We start from the raw sequence: 24,510 nt of genomic DNA, 5'->3' as shown, positions 1-24,510 counted from the left end.
GTTTAGCAGAGTGATGGCCTTCGGGAAAAAACTGTTCTTGTGTCTAGTTGTTCAGGTGTGCAGTGCTCTATAGCGTCGTTTTGAGGGTAGGAGTTGAAACAGTTTATGTCCAGGATGCGAGTGATCTGTAAATATTTTCACGGCCCTCTTCTTGATTCGTGCAGTATACAGGTCCTCAATGGAAGGCAGGTTAGATAGATAGATAGATAGATAGATAGATAGATAGATAGATAGATAGATAGATAGATAGATAGATAGATAGATAGATGATAGGTAGGTAGGTAGGTAGGCAGATAGATAGATAGATAGATAGATAGATAGATAGATAGATAGATAGATAGATAGATAGATAGATAGACAGACATATAGTTGATAGGTAGGTAGGTAGGTAGGTAGGTAGGTAGGTAGGTAGGTAGATAGATAGATAGATAGATAGATGGTTGATAATGAGAGAGAGAGGGAGATATAGATGGACGACAGATGGAAATAGATAAGCAGAGAGAGAAGAGAGCTGGCAGGCAGGCACCTGTTGAATAGCACCTGCAGCCAGGAAGGCCCGAGAGGCGCAGAGGAACTAAAAAAAAAAGGGGGGCGGAAGAAGACCCTCCATCGGCCGCAAGGCAGGCAAACCACCTCCCTGCCCGTCGGACAGGCTCCAGGCGCGTCGGACTACAATTCCCTTGCCTGCCTGCCTGCCTGCCAGGGGGAGGCGCGGCCAGCAGAGGCGGCTCCGGACGGCGGAGGCCCGCCCGCCTTCCCTCCGCCTCCTCCTCCTCCTCCTCTTTCGCCCGCCGCGGCCGCCTGCCATTGGGAGCCGCGCCGAGGCAGCCGCTCTTGCTCCGCCGCCGCCGCCGCCGCCATCATGAGCTTCTTGTTGTAAGTGCCCGAGACGCGTCCGGCGGCGGAATCGCCTCAAGGCTCCGTCGGCCTCGCCGGGCGGGGAACAACCGCCTGCCTGACCGGGCCTCCTCGGCCTCGGGTGGAAGGCAGCCCGACCGGCCTCCGCCCGCCCGCCCGTGGACGAGGGAAGCGGGAGGGTTTCTGGGCAGAACCGGCCGGAGAGCTCGGTGGGGCCGCCGGCGAGGTTCTCCTCGGCCCGTTTGTGGCTCTTTTTAGGCCACCCTCCCCCCACACACGGCTGGCTTCCCTGGCTGGCCTCGGCCCGGTCCTCCCTCCCCTTCCTTCCTTCCTTCCTTCCTTCCTCCTCCCATCTTCCTTCCTTCCTCTTCTTCCTTCTTCCCTTCTTTCCTTCCTTCTTTTCTTCCTCCCTCCCTCCCTTCTCTTTCCTTCCTTCCCTTCCTCCTTCCTTCCTTCTTCCCTTCTTCCCTTCCTTCTTTTCTTCCTCCCTCCCTCCCTTCTCTTTCCTTCCTTCATTCTTCTCCTTCCTTTCCTCCTTCCTTCCTTTTTTCTTCCCTTCTTTCCTTCCTTCTTTTCTTCCTCCCTCCCTTCTCTTTCCTTCCTTCCTTCTTCTCCTTCCTTTCCTCCCTCCTTCCTTCCTTTTTTCTTTATTTCCTTCCTCCCTTCCTCCCTCTCTCTCTCTCTCTCCCTTCCTCCCTCCCATCTTCCTTCCTTCCTCCTCCTCCTCCCTTCTCTTCCTTCCTTCTTCTCCTTCCTTCCCTCCCTCCTTCCTTCCTTCCTTCTTCCCTTCCTTCCTCCCTCCCTCCCTCTTCCTCCCATCTTCCTTCCCTCCCCTTCTCCTTCCTTCCTTCCCTCCCTTCCTTCTTTGCTTCCTCTCTCTCTCCTCCTCCCATCTTCCTTCCTTCCTTTCTCCCTCCCTCCTCCTTCCTTCCTTCCCTCCCTCCCTCCCTCTTCTTTCCTTCCTCCCTCCTTTCAAGGCCAGCCACTTCTTCCTATCCAGCTCCTCAAGGGGAAAAAGTGCTTTTTATAAAACATATATTGTTTATTTGGGGCTGGGTGGGGAGCAGAAGGAAGTAGGGTCCCTTTGACTGGCCTTTCTCTTCTCCTCCCTTTCCCCCCCCCCCAGTGAATGGACCATCATTGAGAGGGCTAGGATATTGGGGAGGGGGCTCGCCTGAGTGGGAGGGGATTCAGAGATCCCTACGTGGGGAAAGGATGAGTTTCCCCTCCCCCCCCTGCTTTGAAAAAAGTTTAAAGTGTTTCTTTTTCCTTTCCTAGAAAGCCACTCCAGTAAAATTTGGGTGGGTGGGTGGGAGAAGATCATCCATGTTTGGGGGTGTCCTGAGGGTGATGATCTGTGATCCATAGGGTAAGGGGTGTGGATGTGGGGTGCATGTGTTAAGGTGTCCTGTGTCAACTGGAGTTGAGTAGCCGATAAATCCAAATAAATGAACTCCTCGCGGTTAAATTGGGGCAGGATAATGGGGGCTGTCAGTACCACCCCCCCTTATGTCTCTGCTTCCCTCTGTTTGCCCCCTCCCTATCACAGCTCGACAGCAGCTGGGTGGCTCCCCAGGGGTCTCCTTTTGCAGCCATAAAATGGGATGACATCCCCCTCCCACCCCTCGTCAAGGGAATGCAGGGGTCCTGTAATCAATCATCCTCTCTTTGCAAGAGTCTTTTCAGCCACCCTGGTGGGTTTTGTTTTGTTTTTTTTCCTTTTCAGATGGAGGAGATGCCCAATTTAGAAACATTTTGTGTACAGTGTGTATTGTTTGGATTTTTTTGCCTTTTGAGATCCAGATTGACAGCTTAACCCAGTTGGGGCTGTGATATGGAGATGGCCTTCCACTTCCTTTTACAGACTTGGCCCTGTGTGGTTGTGCAGCTGTGTGGTTGTGCTGTTCTGGGTTTTTCTTAATGATCTTTGACCCCAAAAAAATTCTAGCTGGTAGCGAGAAGCAGGTTTACCCTCTAAAAAAGAAAATCTTTTTTCTAAAAAATACGCATCTAAATATAGAAAGGCGGTGGTGTGGTTCTTAACAGCTCGCTAAATCTTTCTAGAATATCCAGAGGAAATGCATTGTGCGGCTTTTCTTTACGGTAATACGATGCACGTTCTCAGAATTTTTGCATTTTGCTTCAGATTGCAGTGGAATGCAGATTGTATTTTAGGGTGATTTTTTGTTTTATGTCTTTGGACAGAAATTTTACAACTGTGCTAATAAAAACGATGTCCCTCCTACTTCCATTATTGACCTCTGAGAAATGCTGGGAGTACATCCATTAAAGACTGTTGCATCCCTTATAGAGTTGCGAGGAGTTATATATGTGGCCTTGAACTTGTGAATAAATCTTTAACAAAAAATAACAGTCCTTGCTAAATTCTCTTGATGTTAACATTTGAGGAAGCAGCATCTATAAGTATGGGTTTACTCCCCAAATGGCACACAAGTAATAATAAATTATGAATGTTATTAAACCTATGGAATAATAAACATATTATTTATTAAGTCAGTTTTTCTAACTACTGTCCAGCATTGGTATTGGTTCCAAAATTTGAAAAGTTGGATGTATTAATTTGGAGAAGGTTTTATGCCAAAATAGTCATGACTAGGACATACATATGTACAGCCGAAGGGTTTTTTTTCCATTTGGTTTTCTGGTTCAAAAACAGAAACTAAATCTATCCAGGAGTAGAGACATTGTAATTGTGATAAAAGGCATTAGTTAAATGAATTACCACTCAAAGGGTAAATGCCAAGGGATACTGGGGGTGGGGGGGCCTTCAACGCTAAACAATTCATATAGCATTTTATTGAAGAAGACTGATTTAGTGAAAACTGATGATAAGGTGACCATGGAGATAGTGTTGAACTCTGATTATCTGTTGCTGCCCTGGCTAGTTGTGAGAACTGAAATACTGCAGACTAACCACATTTGATTGCTGCAAGCTGAAAAAATATAAGTTGTGCAACCGGAAGTGCCACCATTTGTTTTGTGACCATTTGAAGTTACAACTGTATTAAAAAGGGCCTCTGTGGCTCAGACTGCTAAGACAGTCGGTTATTAACACAGCTGCTTGCAATTACTGCAGGTTCTAGTCTCACCAGGCCCAAGGTTGACTCAGCCTTCCATCCTTTATAAGGTAGGTAAAATGAGGACCCAGATTGTTGGGGGCAATAAGTTGACTTTGTATATAGTATACAAATGGATGAAGACTATTGCCTGACATAGTGTAAGCCGCCCTGAGTCTTTGGAGAAGGGCGGGATATAAATGCAAAATAAATTTTTAAAAAAGTGACATGTGGGGGGGGGGTTTTTGGTTTTTTGTTTTGTTTGCATTTATACCCCGACCTTCTCCGAAGACTCAGGGCAGCTTACACTATGTGAAGCAATAGTCTTCATCCATTTGTATATTATATACAAAGTCAACTTATTGCCCCCAACAATCTGGGTCCTCATTTTACTTATCTTATAAAGGATGGAAGGCTGATTCAACCTTGGGCCTGGTGGGACTTGAACCTGCTGTAATTGCAGGCAGCTGTGTTAATAACAGACTGTCTTAGCAGTCTGAGCCACCAGAGGCCCATGGTTCTTGCACTTATGACTATGGCAATGTCCCCACAGTCATGTGATTAAAATTTAGGACAGATGCAGCATTTTGGGGTCAGGTTTTTTACCTTCCAATAATAAGCAAAGTCAATAGGAAAAGCCACTGAATAACTGCCGTGATATTTTAACAACCAATGGCAAAAATGGCTGTAAAATTGAGTGCAAGCCACTTAAGAATCACCTTGATTACAACGGGAGTTATCCCAATCGTAGTCATAGGTCGAGGACTACAGGTAGTCCTCAACTTACAAACCACAATTGAGCCCGGAATTTCTGTTGTCAAGTGGAGACAGTTATTAAATGGGTTTTGCCCCATTTTACGAACTTTCTTGCCACAGTTGGTGAGCGAATCACTGCAGCGGTTAAGTTAGTAACACGGTTGTTAAGTGAATCTGGCTTTTCCCCCCCTTGATTTTGCTTGTCAGAAGGTCGCAAATGCAGTGACCCTGGGACACTGCGAACGTCACAAATATGAGTCGGTGGCCAAGCATCCGAATTTTGATCACGTAACCTCAGGGATGCTGCAGCGGTAATAACTATGAAAAACAGTCATAAGCCAGTTTTTTTCAGTGCCGTTGTAACTTGGAACGGTCACTAAATGACCTGTTGTAAGTCGAGGACTACCTGTAGTGTACATTGATCCCCGTTTTTAATATTGTGCCATAAAACACAACCAGATTGTACTCCTGGCATGTGCAGATCGATTGCTTTTAAAACTCTTGTCCTCATGCCAAACCCTTCACTCTGTGCTGTGGACTAGTATTATTTCCCTATTGTTTTATTTTCTTCTTGTGCCATATCCGTCATCGGACGTTGGCGAGCCTATTTTTATCAACAGCCGCACGAAAAAATGCTGCTGAGTTTTGTCCAAACCGGTCCCTTAGATTTTGAAGCCACGATCGTCTTCTTCTGCCTGGACTTCTTCGTTGGCCTTCAATTTTTCCCTGGAGGATTAAGTGAAGGATGCCGTATTTTTCCGGGTGTCACATCGCATGTCCGAAATAGTCTTGACTTTTCGCTTTTTTATGGTTTTGATGATTTCCCTCGGCTTTCCCAGGCGGCTTATCACCTCCTCATTTCTGATTTTGTCAACCCAACTTATAGGTAAATCCACATTTCAAATGCTTCCGGTCTCTTCAAGTGGCTTTTCTGTCAAGAGGCCAACTCTCCGCTCCGTAGAACAGGACAGAATAGATGTCACATCTGATAAACATTGGTTTATTTTGGCTTGCTCAAACCCAGCAAGGGTCCACACCAAAGAAACAAGCCAAGGTCAGGTGGATGAAAGCAACCGCATGGCCTGGAGAACTAAGCCCCGCCCCTTATCCACCTGGCGTGAAGTGGCAGCCATGTTGAAAATGGGTGGAGCTTGTAGCCTATGCTGCTTTTTACCCTCCGGATTAAAAAAAAACCAACCCAGCAAAATGGCTATATAGCAGTGGTGGGTTTCAAAAAATTTTACTACTGGTTATGTGGGCGTGGCATGGCTTGGTGGGCGTGGCAGGGGAAGGATACTGTAAAGTCTCCATTCCCACCCCACTCCGGGGGAAGGATATTGCAAAATTTCCATTCTCTCCCCAATCCAGGGGAAGGTTATTGCAAAATCCCCATTTCCTCCCAATCAGCTGGGACTCGGGAGGCAGAGAATAGATGGGGGGCGGGGCCAGTCCGATTTTTTACTACCGGTTCTCCGAACTACTCATAATTTCCGCTACCGTTTCTCCAGAACTGGTCAGAACCTGCTGAAACCCACCTGTGCTATATAGACACTTCCTTTTGGCCCCTTAAATCTCAACACCTTGAAATTGTGAGAAACTTTTTGACGTCTTGGGACTGACAGTGAAAATGTAATCGGCAGATAAATCTGGAATTAAGGATGAGAGAATGCAGCTTATTTTGTTTTGGGCTCTTGACAAACAGGAGATGCAAAAACACAATTCTTCCTTGTTTTTGTTTTAAATTCAGGTGTTTTAAGTTAATTTCCGCTTCAGCAATTAGAGTCGGTGCTGGAAATTAAACCTCCTGAAATAACAGAGAAAAAGATGAGTTTCTAATCCCGTTTTCCAGCGTTTCTGTGGTTATAGGAAGGTGGGGGGGGAGGAAAGAACAGGAATCCCAAATGTTTTAGAGAAATCACAGCATATGGCATATATACATGTCCAATTTATTTCTTCTCTGGATGATCTCTGGAGTTGGTCTGGCTGTGGTTGTACACCACTATTGGGGTTGTGTGCTGATAAGATTCTGGATTGTTAGACGGTCCTGAATATTTCATTGGAAATTTGAGACCGAATCTTCAAGTTGGTAGTATTTTTTGTTGTTTTTTTAAAGAACAAATTGCTGCATAGTGACAAAAACCTACCCTGCAATTCCCAGGAAGATGTTAAAGATAGTTCTTGTGGGCGTAGCATATGGCAACACACCACTGCTTTTATTTGAATTATTTAAATTGCCTAAGAAAGAATGCCTGGGGAGGGGGAACATGCTCTTGAAATTTTATTTTTTCGGTTTCCTATTGATTTAGCTTAATTAGACTTTCAATTACACAAGTGGCCCCGTAAAAAATTGCCAGCAGAATTGTTTATTTGCAAAAAAAAATGTTTAAAAAATAAAATATGCTTGTTATCCAACATTTTATGCTTTCACAGCATGAGTGTTGTTTGATATCTTAAGCGATTGCAATTGTTCTATTTTAAGGAAAAGAAGAAAGCCCTCAGCATTTTCAAACAATCCGTTCGAGGTCTTATCCCTAATTCTTTTTCTAGATTTCATCGACCGAAATAGTTTGCATAATAAAATTTAGAAATTGTGTCCTATGTAGCAGAAGGATAAGTAGGTGTGTGTATGTGTATATATATGTGTGTGTATTTGTTTTCTGAGGTTTTCGTGGGTGTTTGTATGTAGGTCTTTAGTTATTCGGGTTTTCTCCCGCGTAAAATTGGAAGTGTCTTGGCGACGTTTCGACGAAGTCTCATTCGTCATCTTCAGGCTTCAGCTTCGTGCTTCTGGGAGCAATGTGTGATTGCAACTGTTTCTTCCTTTTTAACTGCTAGTGGGGGTTTGAACTGATTGGGTGGAAGCTTGGCTGTGCTCTGATTGGATGGGGGTTTTTTTGTGCTCTGATTGGATGGAGGTGTGTCCTGTTTGGGTGGGGGCTTGGTTGTGCTCAGATTAGTCTGAGTTGCAGGGGGATTTGAGCTGGTGAGCTGCATTGCTGTTGTTTGGCTTCGTGGTCGTGCTACATCTTCATAGTGGGTGTCAGTCTGCTGCATGTATGTGTATATATACACACACACACACACACAAACATATTTTTAGGCAGTAACTGCAAAACTCAACATATGAGAATCTTAGAATTAGTCCAGATTCTTCACCTGGTAAGACTTGCATGTTATCCTAAATTCATAAAAATCCATGAATGCTTCTTTCCCTCTAGCTAAGAATAAACCTATTCAGTGGATTTTCTCTATATATACAAAACATGTTTTCTTTAAAAAACTCCTTTCATATGCCTTGATATAGCAGCAGCTCCTTGCATGGCTTCTGCAAAAAACAACAACACATCAATAAACAAAGAACAAGACAATTATATGATAGCACTCTTATCAGTTGTAACTTTATGATCTGGACAAAGCACAGGGAAAGGTTGGCTTCTACCGATCAAAGAAATGAATATTGCATAAGATGCATTGGTTAATCACATTTAGCAGTACTTTTGAAGATCTTATTCTTGTAAGTCTTCCTTACCACTGAGAACATCAGAACGAAGGATTTTAATGACAAATTCATTGGCTGCTTACTTTCTAAGTTAAAAACCCTCCTATGGCAAATACAGAGAAATATGTACTTGGCAAATAACCTAAGAGACAATCTGATTTATCAAGAATATTTGGGTGCAGGTGGGGGGAACAAAACCAAATTTCATGTTTGTGATACTCATATTTATTATTAGAGAGCCAGTTAGCTGGTAGTTGTTAAGGAAACTGGGAGTTCTAGTTTCTGTTTTAGGCATGAAAGCTATCTCAATGACTTTGGGTCAATCACCAGGAGATTGTGAGTTCTAGTCCCGCCTTAGCCATGAAAGCCAGCTTGGTGACTTAAGTCTGGTCCCTCTCTCTCAGCCCAACCCACATTACAGGGTTGTTGCTGTGGAAAACAGGAGGAGGAAGGAGTAATAGGTATGTTTATTGCTTTGAATTATTCATAAAACTGTATTTATTAAATTACAGTTTGCTTTGAAGCAACTATGGGCAGCTTATATCATAAAGGCAGGATTTTAAAAAAAAAATATCTGCAATCTGAAAACTATGATTCGTTCAACCCACTTTTCTGAGTTTGTTCGATACTGTAAAAGAGGAATTAGTTAAACTTGATTTAATTAAAAGGTAAATGGGGTTATTCACACCGTTTTATACTAGAGCTTGGCAATAAAGCACAACTTTCCAGGGTTTTATTTAGCATTTTTGGCTTTATAGAACTTGACAAAGATTAGTTGACCGATCTGGCTAGATTATTAGCATCTTTATCACAGATAAAAAATTGAAACTTTAAGCTGAACAAGCTTCTCTGGATAGTCAAGAAATCAGAAGGGTTTTTTTTATAAATATGACATTCCAGTGTTTAAACTCTTTTCTTTTGAAGGCTGGAGCAGTCCTGCTGAGCTTCTGTGTATGCTAACATTTCAGAATAAAGAACCACATCGTGCATTTTTTTGATAGCTGTCTAAGCTGTGTAGCCAAAATAACTTCTCACTGCTTGGAGCTATGTTTCATTTTTTAGAACAACTGTCCTATCTAACACATCTCTGAGAAAGGGAAGGGCTTATTTGGGTGTTCATGTTATGACTACAAAGTACACACAGCTAATAGGATACCTGCCAGGCATTACTTACAATAAACAAGGTCAGGTTTGGAAGTTTGGAGATCTGCTTACTCTTGTTTATCTTGAGAAAAAAATATTTCCTACCAAGGTCAAAACCTTTTTTTCTTTTTTCTTTTTTTTTTGAGTTATAAGACATTCACCATCTTCCTTAAACTCTTTGATCTGGAACAGAAAGAAAGTTTCCTGCAAAATGGGGTCCTTGAGTGGCGCAGACTGCTAAAACAGTCTGTTATTAACAACAGCTGCCTGCAATTATTGCAGGTTCAAGTCCCACCAGGCCCAAGGTTGACTCAGCCTTCCATCCTTTATAAGGTAGGTAAAATGAGGACCCAGATTGTTGGGGGCAATAAATTGACTTTGTATATAATATACAAATAGGATGAAGACTATTGCTTAACATACTGTAAGCCGCCCTGAGTCTTCGGAGAAGGGCGGGGTATAAATGTAAATAAATAAAATAAAATAAAATAAAATAAATAAATAAAAATAATAAAATCAAGACTTAGTAAATCGTAACATTCAGTTTGGTGGTTACCTCTTTTCTACAGTTTTAAAATCCAAAAAACAACGGTAAAATTTTTTCTCCCATTGATGTGATGAGAGCTAATGAAGTGGTATGGTTAAGATGTTGGAATTGGAGCAGAGGTGGGATTCAGCCGGTTCGGACCGGTTCGGGCAAACCGGTAGTTCCGATGATCAGCTGGCCCTGCTCACCCGCCCCCACCCTATCCTGTCCTATATTTCTGGCTCAGCTGATTTCCACACCTCCGCTGTTCTACTTACTGGGGCTGTTTTAGAAGATAAGCGGCTGAGCTTCAAATTGCTGTATTTCGAACGCTGCGCGCAAGCACGTTAGGCAAGCGCGTGCTCACTGAACTGGTTGTTAAACCGATTGCAGCCCACCACTGAATTGGACCAGGAAGCCTAAATTCAAGCCATGGAAAGTTGCTGCGTGATTTTGGCTTAGAGTTTCAGCACAACCAACTTCAGCTAGTTGGTATTCTTGGGCTAATACAAAGAGTGATCTTCATGAAAGTCATTTCAAGCTCCTGGAAAAAATCCATCCATCCATTCATGACACTTGAATGTCTTCCGGAATTTTTTATGTGAGTGTATATATGAACCTCAAGGAACTTATTTTGGTAACTTTCCAGTTTGTATCAACACCAGCAGTCTTGGAGGATACAGATAGTCCCCGACTTAACAACCTTTCGTTTAGTGACCGTTTGACGTTACAACTGTCAACCTTGAAGCGAACCTGGCTGAGACCATCTTTATGGCTTCAGGGTTGCCACTGGATGGCGGGGGGGAGGAAAATAGATAGCTGGGGGTTTGTAGCCCAAACAGAAAGTTTTCCAGTGGAAGCCAAAGACGTTTCAACAGGTGGCTGGAAGGAGGAGGAGGAGTAGAGTAACCAAGCAACCAGCCAGCATTTCTATTGGACAATATGACAGGTGATTTGTGGGAAAAGGGGAACTTTCACTTTTAACCAGGTGAAAACCACCGAATCTTTCAGAGTTGGTTTTCACCACTTGTACCAATATAATGTATCCAATAAATGTGTTCTTTGAGGAATCTACCTGCTTCGGAGTTCTGCTTTCTCTGGATGCACTACTTTGAACGCTGACAACAGCGGCACTGAAAACGGCACTTATGACTGTTTTTCACACTTAAACAACCATTGCAGCATCCCCGTGATCAAAATCCAGACCCTTGGCAGCTGGTTCACATTTATGACGGTTGCGTTGTCCTGGAATCCTGTGATCCCCTTATGCGACCTTCTGACAAGCCAAGTCAATGGGGAAGCCAGATTCACTTAACTATGTTACTTAACAACTGTGGTGCTTCACTTAACTACTGTCTCAATAAAATGGGGCTGTTCTGTCCCCCTCGCCTCAGTCCGAGCGATGACTTAATTAGCCGGCACTATCAGCTCTGGCAGCAAACTAGCGAGCGTCTGCCAAGTGTCTCTGTTATCTCCCTTGATGCCGATGAGTCAACAAACAGTACTTCAGCTCTAGTCAAGCAGTTGATTTGCCTGCTACGAAGAGGCATAGCAGCCCTTGCTGTTTTTATATCCTGTGGGGTGTGGCTCCATGACTCAGCACTTCCTAGGCCTGCCCCACCCCTGCTTCTGTTGTTCCCGCCTCTCCTGCCTACAAAACCTAGGGTCCATCCAGGCCTGATTGCCATCAGCTGGGTCTGGAGGCGTGGCCTGGGGGGGAAGAGTCAGGGGACGGAGGCCTTGCTATCTCCTCCACCCGACCTGCCTCTGGTTTCTGGAGCTAAGCCAGGGAAGCCGGTGCTCCCGAGGTAAGTCCTGATGGCCCTTCCCCCTCACTTTCCAAGTCACTTTCTGGCAGGGGGCCCGGCTCGGGGGGGGGGGCAGACACAACAGGGCTTAACTCACTCAAGTGTCTCGCTTAGCAACAGAGATTTTGTGGTGCTCCTAAGTCGAGAACTTCCTGTATTTATGCTCCTATATTGTCAGACCATCCAGCAAAACAACTCCAGAGGAAAATGAAACTTCCTTTTATTGAAATGGGTGATACTAATACAATTTTGCAAGTCTGCGGGATCTCCTCCCTCTTGTACGCCAGTGAATCAGGGCTGAGCCCGGCCACTTCCGAATGTTACCTCATCGCTCTAGACTTAAACATTTTTTTCAGTCCCTTTTTGCTTTAACGAACAGTTCCTGCACAGTTTTTTTGCCAAGTCATCATCCTTATTCTCTTACAGCATATATTGGATGGGAAAAATGTTAGGCTTTTAACATAATCATGAAACAACAGCGAAATATCAGCAGTGAAGTGACAGCTGATAAGATTATTTTCTGTGTGGGGAAAAGAGCCAAGTCAGAGCTGGGCATCCTCTTTATGATAAAAACTCAGACTTTGTGGAATCCAAGTTTTCTTGAATGCACTGACATGACACACTCACACCCCGCTCCCCCCTTTCTAAATTTCTGGAATAGCCATCTCCATTCTCCAAATAAAAAGAAATTCTGCCTGATCTTTCACAAGACTGATGGAATTGCAGCAACTGGAATAAGACGGATACAGGGTACAGCTGTCAAATTCTTGGCTGACGTTTCCCATAACTGACATTTTTGCATTAGCTTTAGAAACTTAAATATTTGGCCTGGAGTTGGAAGATTCAAGCAATTCAGAAACTGAAAATGAAGCATTAACACGTTTCTACTCACTGATTCACTCAGCTCATGCGGATGTTACCACTCTAATGGCAGAAAGTGAAGAGGAACTAAAGAGCCTCTTGATGCGGGTGAAGAAGGAGTGTGCAAAAGTTGGCTTGAAACTCAACGTTAAGAAAACTAAGATCATGGCATCTGGCCCTCTCAATTCCTGGCAAATAGATGGGGAAGAAATGGAGGTAGTGACCGATTTTATTTTCCTGCACTCCAAGATCACTGCAGATGGGGACTGCAGCCAAGACATTAAAAGATGCTTGCTCCTGGGGAGGAAAGTTATGGCAAATCTAGACAGCGTACTAAAAAGCAGAGACATCACCCTGCCAACAAAAGTGCGTATAGTCAAGGCTACGGTTTGCCCAGTTGCAATATATGGCTGTGAAAGTTGGACATAAGGAAGGCTGAGTGCCAAAGAATTGAGGCCTTTGAACTCTGGTGTTGGAGAAGACTCCTGCCAGTCCCTTGGACTACAAGGCGATCCAACCTGTCAGTCCTAGAGGAGATCAACCCTGACTGCTCTTTAGAAGGCCAGATCCTGAAGAGGAAACTGAAATACTTTGGCCACCTAATGAGAAGGAAGGACTCACTGGAGAAGAGCCTAATGCTGGGAAAGATTGAGGGCAAAAGAAGAAGGAGACGGCAGAGAACGAGATGGCTGGATGGAGTCACCGAAGCAGTCGGCATGAGCTTAAATGGACTCCAGAGGATGGTAGACGACAGGAAGGCCTGGAGGAATGTTGTCCATGGGATTGTGATTGGTTGGACATGATTTTGCAACAAACAACAACAACACTGATCAGATTTCTTACATTTGTAGACATAGTGTTGTAATCTGGGTATGCTTTTCATAGCTCTTCAGATGAGTTCTGTGCTTCTGTTTTTAAGAAAAGAGTGGACAGGCATTTGTCTGAAACATTATAAGGTTTCCTGCTTGAGCAGTGGGTTGGACTAGAAGACCTCCGAGGTCCCTTCCAATTGTTTTATTCTGTTCTGTTCTTCTGTTTTTGAATCACGCGAGGCTCGCGGGCAGAACACTGCCTTTCTGTCAACTGTAATTAAGTCTCCTTATTCATTTATTTAATAAATTTATATACCCTGTTTCCCCGAAAATAAGACATCCCCTGATAATCCCAATCGGGCTTTTGAGCACATGAGCTAAAATAAACCTCCCCCCCCCCGAAAATAAGCCCTCCCCGAAAATATTTAAACACAGAGCTGGAAATCGGGTAAGACGGCAAGAGCCCCATCTTGCTCCATGCGCCCCAAAATAATAAGACCTCCCCGAAAATAAGGCCAAGCGCTTATTTCAGGGTTCAAAAAAAATATAAGACGGTCTTTTTTTCAGGGAAACATGGTAACTGCCTACTTTCCAGAAGGACTTCTGAGTAATGAGCAGATAAAATCATACTACACTAAAAAAAAGGACTGTTTTAAACAATAAACATGGTTACAGCCCTGATAAAAATTCACATTCATCCATCAATCATTCCATGGCAGCTCCTTCAATATCCTGTGGCTCCAGTACCAGAGGGAAAAGCCATTTATTCTTGCTAATCTCTTACTCCGTGCTTGCTGAGAATAGGTTACCCCATCTTCAGTTTGTTAAAGGGGATGGGTATTTAACTCTGTATGTGTGTGTGTGTTGACTCAGCGGTTAAAGACCCTGAGTTTGTCAGCTGGAAAGCTGACAACCAGGGTTTGAGACCCAAGCGCCACGCAACGGGATGAGCTCCGGTGTTCGCCCCAGCTCCTGCCCACCTAGCAGTTTGAAAGCATGCAAATGTAAGTAGATAAATAGGTACCACTTTGGTAGGAAGGTGTAACAGTATTTTGTGTGCCTTGTGCTGGCATATCACCATGGAAGCATCTCTGATGCTGGCTCCCTCGACTAAGAAAAGAGCAATGCCTCCTAGAGTCAGATATGTCTAGACAGGAGTAACCTTTACTTTTACCTTTATTTAACCATGATCCTGACCTTTAAAATGGCTTGGGATCTTTGTTATAGAGCAGAGGTGGAAAACTATAGCCCTTTTATGTGGACTTCAACTCCCAGAATTCCATGCTGGCTCAAGAATTCTGGGAGTTGAAGTCCACAAGTCATAAAGGGGCCAAAGCAGTGATGAAATGTAAAATTTGTTACTACCGGTTCTATGGGCGTGGCTTGGGGGGGGAATAATGTGACTGGATGGGTGTGGCCAACTTTTTTTTTTTTTACTTTTAAAAGTATTTTTTCTATAACCTTTTTGGCCGAGCATATTTTTTTTTTTGCCTTTAAAAGGAAAAAAAGCCTCTGACGATCAGGCAATTCAGCTGGGATTGTCAGAACCTTTTAAAAGCATTTTTTTACAACCTCTTCGGCAGAGGAGGTTGTAGAAAAAATGCTTTTAAAAGTTAAAAAAAACCCTCTGATGATCGCGCGGTTCAGTTGGGCATGGAGGGGGGGCAGGGATTTTTGCTACCGGTTCTCCGAACCACCCGCCGCCATCGCTACCGGATCAGGTGATCTGGTCCGAACCGGGAACATTTCACCCCTGGGCCAAAGATCCCTACCTCTATTATATAGGATTCTTGGTTAATGTTAATAACACATAGTGATCATGGAAAACTGAATTTGAAGTTGATTGCTGGATCAATGTTTAGATCTTCCTGATTCACACATTTATAAACTATTGTATTTATTGTTATGGCTTGTAATGAGACCAGCACAGTCCTTGAATAGAGAACTCTTATCGGTGGCAGCTACCCATAATGACAACAATCCAAGCCCATATTTGGGAACAATATTTCTGATTATAAAATAGCATCGACAATCAGGAGAACTGTTGTTCTTGGAAGCTTGTAAGAGACAGCCTGATTAGAATTGATGATTTTTCTTTGTTGTTGTTGTTCTAATTTGGCAAGACTTCTCGTGATGAAACTTGGCATGTGTTGAAATAACCAGCAGTTGCGTAGCTGGTTAATGTATCCAGGTTGGTAGGAAAGTGAATTTCGATTTAATGTGGGCCATTTTTACTTTTAATTTTATGCTGCCGTGAAAGTCACACCTCACAATAGGATTGGCTTAAATAATAATCTAGTAAAAAAAATCACATCTAAAATAGTCCATTGTGTCATAAAATGGAAATAATTCACCTGTTTTAGCATGGGACATCCACTTACAGAATTGTCAGTTATTTTGGTTATTATCTGCTTACTCTCTCCATCTGTGGGTTTTGTGGAATAGGAATAAAATAAGTTTATTTTTCATCAGCATATGCATAGTGCAACTGGAACGATGAAGGAAGAGTTTCTGCAAGTGACCAGGTTGACAACTGTACAAAGAACTTCAGTATTGGGGATCTGAGAGAGTTGTGAGAGATTAAACTAGTCATTAAAGCAAATTGTATATTGTATATAGTACACGGTGGCTCGGGGGCTAGGACGTTGAGCTTGTCGATCGAAAGTCGGCAGTTCGGTGGTTCGAATCCCTAGTGCTGCCATGTAACGGGGTGAGCTCCCATTACTTGTCCCAGCTTCTGCCAACCTAGCAGTTTCGAAAGCACGTAAAAATGCAAGTAGAAAAAATAGGGACCACCTTTGGTGGGAAGGTAACAGCGTTCCGTGTGCCTTTGGCATTGAGTCATGCCGGCCACATGACCACGGAGACGTCTTCAGACAGCGCTGGCTCTTCGGCTTTGAAACGGAGATGAGCACCGCCCCCTAGAGTCGGGAACGACTAGCACGTATGTGCGAGGGGAACCTTTACCTTTACCTATATAGTATATACCAAGGGTCTGCAAACTTGGCTCTTTTAAGACTTGTGGAATTTAACTCCCAGAGTTCCTCAGCCAACAAAGCTCTTCGGCACTGCTGCATACATGGAGGACAGCTGATTGTCAGGTGCGCACGCACACCAGAAACCCAGACAACAAACAGGCAAGGACGCGTGTGCCGGGTGACATGGCTCCGCATGGCACTTTGGGCATGTGTGCTATAGGTTTGCCACCACGGCTATATACATTATAGTATTATATAGTATATAATTTAGTATATTTTGGAGTAGTTTATAGGCGGTCCTCGATTTGCGACCACAGTTGAGTCAAAGTTTCTGTCGTTAGGTGAGTTTTGCCCCATTTTATGACTTTCTTGCCACAGTTGTTCAGTGAATCACTGCAATTGATTATTTAGTAACCCGGTTAAGTCAATCAATCTGGCTTCCCCATTGACTTTACTTGTCAGAAGGTCGCAAAAGGGGATCACGTGACCCCCCCGCCCCCCCAGCATGGGTCATAAATATGAACCAGTTGCCAAGCCTCTTAATTTTTATCACGTGACCGTGGGGATGCTGCAAAGGTCGTAACTGTGAAAAAATGGTCATAAGTCACTTTTCTCAGTGCCGCTTTAACTTTGAACGGCCACTGAACGAACTGCTGCATGTCGAGGACTACCTGCATAAGCATTTAAACTGATTTATAGAGGTGGTCGTCTACAAAGGCCTTCAGTGACAGTGTGTACTCGCCTGCTTAAATTTCTGTGCCAGGCAAAAGATAGCAGATTGTATCCATCTGCAATTTGCCACTCTTCACCCAGTGTTGGCCGGTATCCCTATCATATCGGCAGTGGACATCTGGAAACCTGACTTCTTTAGTTGAAAAATTAAAAATAACAGCGACCACTTCCTCTGTTCTTAGGAAAGCTTCTAGAAGTTTTTTTTTTTTTTTTAAAAGATGCAGTACTGTACTATACATTTCAATATGAAGAACTGAAGGGTAGTAATAGGGAATTACTGAGTGGTGGCTCAGTGGCTAAGACACTGAGCTTGTCGATCGAAAGATCGGCAGTTCAGTGGTTTGAATCCCTAACGCCGCGGAACGGGGTGAGCTCCTGTTACTTGTCCCAGCTTCTGCCAACCTAGCAGTTCGAAAGCAGGTAACAAATGCAAGTAGGAAAATAGGGGCCACCTTTGGTGGGAAGGGAACAGCGTTCCGTGAGCCTTTGGCATTGTCATGCCGGCCACATGACCACGGAGACGTCTTTGGACAGCGCTGGCTCTTCGGCTTTGAAACGGAGATGAGCAGCGCCCCCTAGAGCCGGGAATAACTAGTACGTATGTACAAGGGGAACCTTTACCTTTACCTATATAGTATATACCAAGGGTCTGCAAACTTGGCTCTTTTAAGACTTGTGGAATTTAACTCCCAGAGTTCCTCAGCCAACAAAGCTCTTCGGCACTGCTGCGCAAATGGAGGACAGCTGATTGTCACGTGTGCACGCACACCAGAAACCCAGACAACAAACAGGCAAGGACGCGTGTGCCGGGTGACATGGCTCCGCATGGCACTTTGGGCATGTGTGCTATAGGTTTGCCACCACGGCTATATACATTATAGTATTATATAGTATATAATTCAGTATATTTTGGAGTAGTTTATAGGCGGTCCTCGATTTGCGACCACAATTGAGTCAAAGTTTCTGTCGTTAGGTGAGTTTTGCCCCATTTTATGACTCTCTTGCCACAGTTGTTCAGTGAATCACTGCAATTGATTATTTAGTAACCCGGTTAAGTCAATCAATCTGGCTTCCCCATTGACTTTACTTGTCAGAAGGTCGCAAAAAGGGATCACGTGAAACCCCCCCCCCCAGCATGGGTCATAAATATGAACCAGTTGCCAAGCATCTGAATTTTTATCACGTGACCGTGGGGATGCTGCAAAGGTCGTAACTGTGAAAAAATGGTCATAAGTCACTTTTCTCAGTGCCGCTTTAACTTTGAACGGCCACTGAACGAACTGCTGCATGTCGAGGACTACCTGTATAAGTATTTAAACTGATTTATAGAGGTGGTCGTCTACAAAGGCCTTCAGTGACGGTGTGCTCGCCTGCTTAAATTTCTGTGCCAGACAAAAGATAGCAGATTGTATCCATCTGCAATTTGCCACTCTTCACCCAGTGTTGGCCGGTATCCCAATCATATCAGCAGTGGACATCTGGAAACCTGACTTCTTTAGTTGAAAAATTAAAAATAACAGCGACCACTTCCTCTGTTCTTAGGAAAGCTTCTAGAAGTTGTTTGTTTTTTTTTAAAGATGCAGTACTGTACTATACATTGCAATATGAAGAATTGAAGGGTAGTAATAGGGAATTACTGAGTGGTGGCTCAGTGGCTAAGACACTGAGCTTGTTGATCGAAAGATCGACAGTTCAGTGGTTTGAATCCCTAGCGCCGCGGAACGGGGTGAGCTCCTGTTACTTGTCCCCAGCTTCTGCCAACCTAGTAGTTTGAAAGCACGTAAAAAATGCAAGTAGAAAAATAGGGACCACCTTTGGTGGGAAGGGAACAGCGTTCCGTGAGCCTTTGGCATTTAGTCATGCCGGCCACATGACCACAGAGATATCTTCAGACAGCGCTGGCTCTTCGGCTTTGAAACGGAGATGAGCACCGCCCCCTAGAGTCGGGAATGACTAGTACATATGTGCGAGAGGAACCTTTACCTTTTTAATAGCACAAGTTGCATAAAATGACTTATTAAGTATTTTTCATATAGCCCCTCCTGTACAGAGAAATGCAAATAATATATCTAAATAAAGATTGATGCTTGAAGACTTGAGGTGCTGGGTGCATTTATTCTCAAGAAGGATGGAGGGTTACGGAAAAGTGAGATGTGGTTTCTGTAGTTTTATTCTGTTCTCTCTAGCTACATGTGGAGAATAAAGGAATAAAGGAACATTGAACGTTTAATGCATTAAGCGTAGCTTTTTGCACATCTATCTTGCACAGTATTCCAATTTGCATTTCCGTTTAGATGGCTTCTGTAGCGTTCTATTATGTGAACGTCTCATTTGCGGTCTTCCCTTTTTAGTTCCTTCTCAACTCCGTCGCTCGCCATTTTCAGGGTTTTCTTCTGAAAGGCTGATGTGTTTTCATTTCACCGCTGCTTTTTTAAACAGGAAACCAGCATCTGTTTCTTTATGCCGCGATAAGAATACATCTTTTCAGATCACAATATATTCCGAGTTTGCTGTTTCAAGTCCTGGATTTAACTTGGGGGATTAACTTTAACAACTGGCTTACCCCTGAAAAGATCCAGCGGGGTTTAACTTTACAAGAAGCTGTCTTAAATAATCCAGTGGCAAGTTATAAAACAGATCTCTTGTTTTTTGAATGGATCTCTATCTCATAGTCTCAGTTTACAGTTGTAAATGCACTAACTGGGGAATTAAGTGTGCAGATAAACACAGGGAGAGCTTAAGTCTGTTTATGCCGTCATAAAATTCTGCAGTTAGTATGTTTCTGAGTAATTTCTATTCGACTCCTTAGTTCCTTGCATCGCTTCGACTTTTGAAACAATTTCTGTTGTTTTCTGTTTAAAATGCGTGAGTGTAGACATCTTCGTTAGCCTTTCTCCTCATTCCTTTTGTCTGTGATTCCTTCCTTCCTTCCTTCCTCTGTCTTAGCTGTATTGTTTGGTCTATTTCCTTCCCGTAAATGTTTTCTGTCTTGATTCCACCCTTGCATTGAAATTTCTTCCGAAAGTGTCCCTTCAAATCTCCTCCAGTTTTATCCTGTTTGAATCGGTAATCAACAACCCGCATGAATTGTGAAGCAGCACCGTTTAATTTATTAAGGGGTTGAGTGTGAATTGTGACATGTTTACTCAACGGAGCAGCAATGGTATATCTCTGGTGTTTGATCGGCCAACATAGATAATCGGAGTATCCAGGCTGTACAGGGAGAGAATGCGAATTGTGCAAAGTAAAAAAGCGTTGTGGGGTATACTCACTTTGTGCTTGCCAAAAAAGACACTTAGAAAAGCTAGGCAGATGTAAAGCCTTACTACTTCCTTTTTCTCTCTTGTTTTGCATACCCAGACATCATTCAGAGTTTCCCAGGGACTGCCCGCTTGTTAAGTCTTTTGGATGCATTGAGGGATTGTATTGTGAATTACTTACTTTACTTTCTTGTCATTGCACCTTGTACAACGAAATTAAACGCCAACCTCGCTGTACATTCTAGATAAGAAAAGTATAAAAAATAAAACAAAATACAGATCCTTCACATTCTACGCGGTTGAATTGAAAACCGCTGATAGTGCATTAATACTGCACTATACAATAGAATTCAATATAGTGACTGCCCTGGGTGTTGTGTCTGCGCCCCCTGAACCGGAAAGTGCCAGAAAGTGCCTTGGAAAGTGAGGGGGAAGGGCCGTCAGGACTTACCTTGGGAGCACCGGCTTCCCTGGCTCAGCTCCAGGAGCCAGAAACAGGCCAGGTGGAAGAGATAACGAGGCCTCTGTCCCCTGACTCTTCCCCCCCAGACCACGCCTTCAGACCCAGCTGATAGCAATCAGGCTTGGTTGGATCCTAGGTTTTGTAGGCAGGAGAGGCAGGAACAACAGAAGCAGGGGTGGGGCAGGCCTAGGAAGTGCTGAGTCATGGAGCCACACCCCACAGGATATAAAAGCAGTGAGCACTGCTGTGTCTCTTCGTAGCCGGCAAATCAACTGATTAACTAAGAGCTGAAGTGACTCACCAGCATCAAGGGAGATATCAGAGAACTTGGCAGACGTTTGCTATTCTGCTGCCAGAGCTGATAGTGCCGGCTAATTAAGCCATCACTCGGACGGAGGCGAAGGAGGACAGAACACTGGGATAGAAGCTGTTTTTCAGCCTATTTGTCCTTGTTTTTATTATCCTGTACCGTCTGCCAGATGGTAATAGTTCAAAAAAAAAAAAAAAGGGTGCCCAGGATGAGATGGATCTTTAAGAATGTTTTGAACCTTCTTAAGACAGCGGGAGCTATAAAGCTCTTCCAAGGAGAGGATAGGGCAACCAGTGATCCTCTGGGCAATGACGTTGACCCTCTGGAGTGCTATCCTATCTGCCACTGTGTGACTGGCAAATCATACACAGGTGCAGTAAGTTCAAATACTCTCTATAGTGCAATGGTAGAAGTTCACCAACAATTTTTCATTCAGTTGTTGTGTCCTGAGAAGTCTCAGGTAGTATAATCTCTTTCTGGGCCCTTTTGACCAGTGCTGCAATATGAGCGCCCCAGGTTATGATAACAGCCAGAAACTTAAAACTGGCCACTTGCTCCACTTGATCTCCACTGATAACCAAGGGTTATCAATTGTCTAATCTATTCCTTCTATAAGGTAAAGGTGAAGGTTCCTCTCGCACATATGTGCTAGTTGTTCCCGACTCTTGGGGGCGGTGCTCATCTCTGTTTCAAAGCTGAAGAGCCAGTGCTGTCCGAAGACGTCTCCACGGTCATGTGGCTGGCATTCTTATTTGAAAACATTCTGTATCTTCTTTTTCTTTTATCTTTAATGTCAAATCTGTCCATTTCTTCACATAGTATTTCTGACTTCAACCGTCATTTTGCTTTTTGGATTGATCTGATCAAGCTCTCATTATCCAGTTATTTTTCCTGTACGGGTTTTATATATATAAAATATATGATCCCCTGCTATAAAGCTGCCCTTTGGATTGAAATTTTAAGACCGCCGTGCATTACATGGAACAGCTGAGAGAAAAATCAGTAATTTCTCTGGATTTTCTTCAATTCTGCTGTTAGGTGTTCTTTGCTTGGGTGTAGGGCAAACATTCCTCCGTTCCAAAACAGAAGTTCAGCCGGTCCTTTTCATTAAGTTTGTAAGGAAGCTTTCGGTGTTGTGTTATTACATCCAACAATTATTTCAGAGGCATCTGATCCTTCAGTGTTGTTTTAGCCTTTGCAGCCACATACCAAATTACTGTACACTCTGAGATCTCGTTTACCAACTTTATGGACAAATGCACTCTTTTATTTCCTGTCCTTTTAAAATTTTGTGCTTTTTTTCTTTTTTTCTTTCAGGGGTATAATTGTGGCTCAGCCATTGGATCGTGTGATTTTGAAATGTGTTGAGTTTGTCAGTTTAATCAGAAGGCTGATGTTAAGAAGGTCTCCAAAATCTACTATTCCAACCTACCAACATTATTGGGCTTGCATTATTTTTTGCTTTCTCCTTAGCCTTTTTTCTACATCATTCATTTTCTCCTCCGTCTCTGAATAGGCACCAAATCTACATTTCCCCCCTTCTTTTTTGGGGTCTACTAATTTAGAATAGAATGGAGCTGGAAGGGACCTTGGAGGTCTTCTAGTCCAGCTCCCTTCTCAAGCAGGAGGACCTATATAATTTCAGATAAGTGACTGTCTAGTAATTGTAATCTGTTCTTAAAAACCTCCAGTGATGGAGCATTCATGATTTCTGAAGGCCAGCTATTCCACTGGTTAATTGTCCTCACTGTTGGGAAGTTTCTCGTTAATTCCAGGTTGCTTCTCTCCTTGAATAGTTTCCATCCATAATTTCTTGTCCTGCCTTCTGGTGCTTTGGAGAATAATTTGACCCCCTCTTCTTTGTGGCAGCCCCTCAAATACTGGAATACTGCTATCATGTCACCCCTAATGCTTTTCTTTAGATTAGTCAATTTCCATGTTAATAATTTCCATACAGTAGATATAGGCCTATCTGTCTATATGGCATTGTGTCAATGCTGATCAATGATTTTGTGTTGATATTGTAAGCTTAAAATCTGTATCTTGATTTGTTTATTTTGCTGCATTCATTTTTTGCATTTGTAATTTTCATCTCCACATACCGCCTGCCATTTCTCAGATGGCTTATCTGAGGCCTTTGCCTTCTTTTAGCATACATGTCTGGGGATCTGCGTGTGTCATGTATCCGTGCAGCGCCTGTTTTTCAAACTTTACCATGACCCGTGCTGCTCAACAGGTTTCTTCATGAAATTAATGCAGCAGTGACTTACGCCTCTTTCCAACCTTCATTTATCCTATAAAAGAGAAATAGTCTTTGCCAAATTTCACTCTTCCAGTTCTTCAGCAGAGTCCCTGTTCTCCAATTTGTTGTACACAACCTCCTAGCTTTAATGACCATATGGTCTAGTGGTTAAGGCTACCCAGAAACCAGGAAAGTACGAGTTCTAGTCCTGCCTTAGACATAAAACAAAACAAACTAGCTGCGTGACTTTGGGTCAATCACCAGGAGACTTGTGAGTTCTAGTTCTCCCTTCAGCATGAAAGCTGGCTGGGTGATGTTGGTCCATTTGCTAGGAGTCTGTGAGTTCTAGTCCTGTCTTAGGCATGAAAGACGGCTGGGTGACTTTGGTCCATTTGCTAGGAGTCTGTGAGTTCTAGTCCTGTTTTAGGCATAAAAGCCGGCTGGGTGACTTTGGTCCATTTGCTAGGAGTCTGTGAGTTCTAGTCCTGTCTTAGGCATAAAAGCCGGCTGGGTGACTTTGGTCCATTTGCTAGGAGTCTGTGAGTTCTAGTCCTGTCTTAGGCATGAAAGCCGGTTGGGTGACTTTGGTCCATTTGCTAGGAGTCTGTGAGTTCTAGTCCTGTCTTAGGCATAAAAGCCGGCTGGGTGACTTCGGTCCATTTGCTAGGAGTCTGTGAGTTCTAGTCTTGCCTTAGACATGACAGCTGGCTGGATTGACCTTGGGCTAGTCACCTTCTCAGCCCAACTCACCTCACAGGGTTGTTTTTGGGAAAATAGGAAGTAGAAGGACTATTGAGTTATTTATAAAAGCTATAAAAAATGACCATTTTAAAAATAAATTATTTGAGGGAAACCTAATCTTTTTAGGGGAAATATGGTATAATAAATAATGAGGTTGCTATAAAATATATGGATGACACTGAGAAGTATGCGGTCAGCTTCCCCCCCCACCCTCAATGGATTAATTAAGTTTACTGGCAGAGGATGCCAGGCAGATAAATAACATATTTTCTATAATGTTTACCAATTCACGTAATTCACTGCTGCAATAGTCAGCAGCTTAGAGAATTTTAAAATGGGATTTGACAGATTCATTATGAACCAGTTTCTGGACAGTTTTTCCAAGTTGTCTAAATAAGATAATATTTTATCTTATTTCTCTTTGATTTTTTTTTTAAAAGAGAG

At 43.4% G+C, this 24,510-nt stretch overlaps 1 protein-coding gene across 1 annotated transcript in view; it reads left to right on the top strand.

Annotated features, from left to right (window-relative positions):
- Positions 1 to 521: 521 nt before the first annotated feature.
- The window catches only part of MOB1B (MOB kinase activator 1B), a 48,438-nt gene continuing 24,449 nt past the window's right edge, over positions 522 to 24,510 (top strand). The window contains exon 1 of the mRNA XM_058192207.1: positions 522 to 876. Coding sequence (XP_058048190.1) covers positions 863 to 876 — 14 coding nt within the window. The 5' untranslated portion in view covers positions 522 to 862. The remainder of the gene's footprint in view (positions 877 to 24,510) is intronic.

Source organism: Ahaetulla prasina, chromosome 8 (genome assembly GCF_028640845.1).
Source record: "Ahaetulla prasina isolate Xishuangbanna chromosome 8, ASM2864084v1, whole genome shotgun sequence".
NCBI classification, from domain to species: Eukaryota; Metazoa; Chordata; class Lepidosauria; order Squamata; family Colubridae; genus Ahaetulla; species Ahaetulla prasina.
Note: the sequence above shows the minus strand (reverse complement) of the source record. Positions and strands in the feature narration are given on the sequence as shown.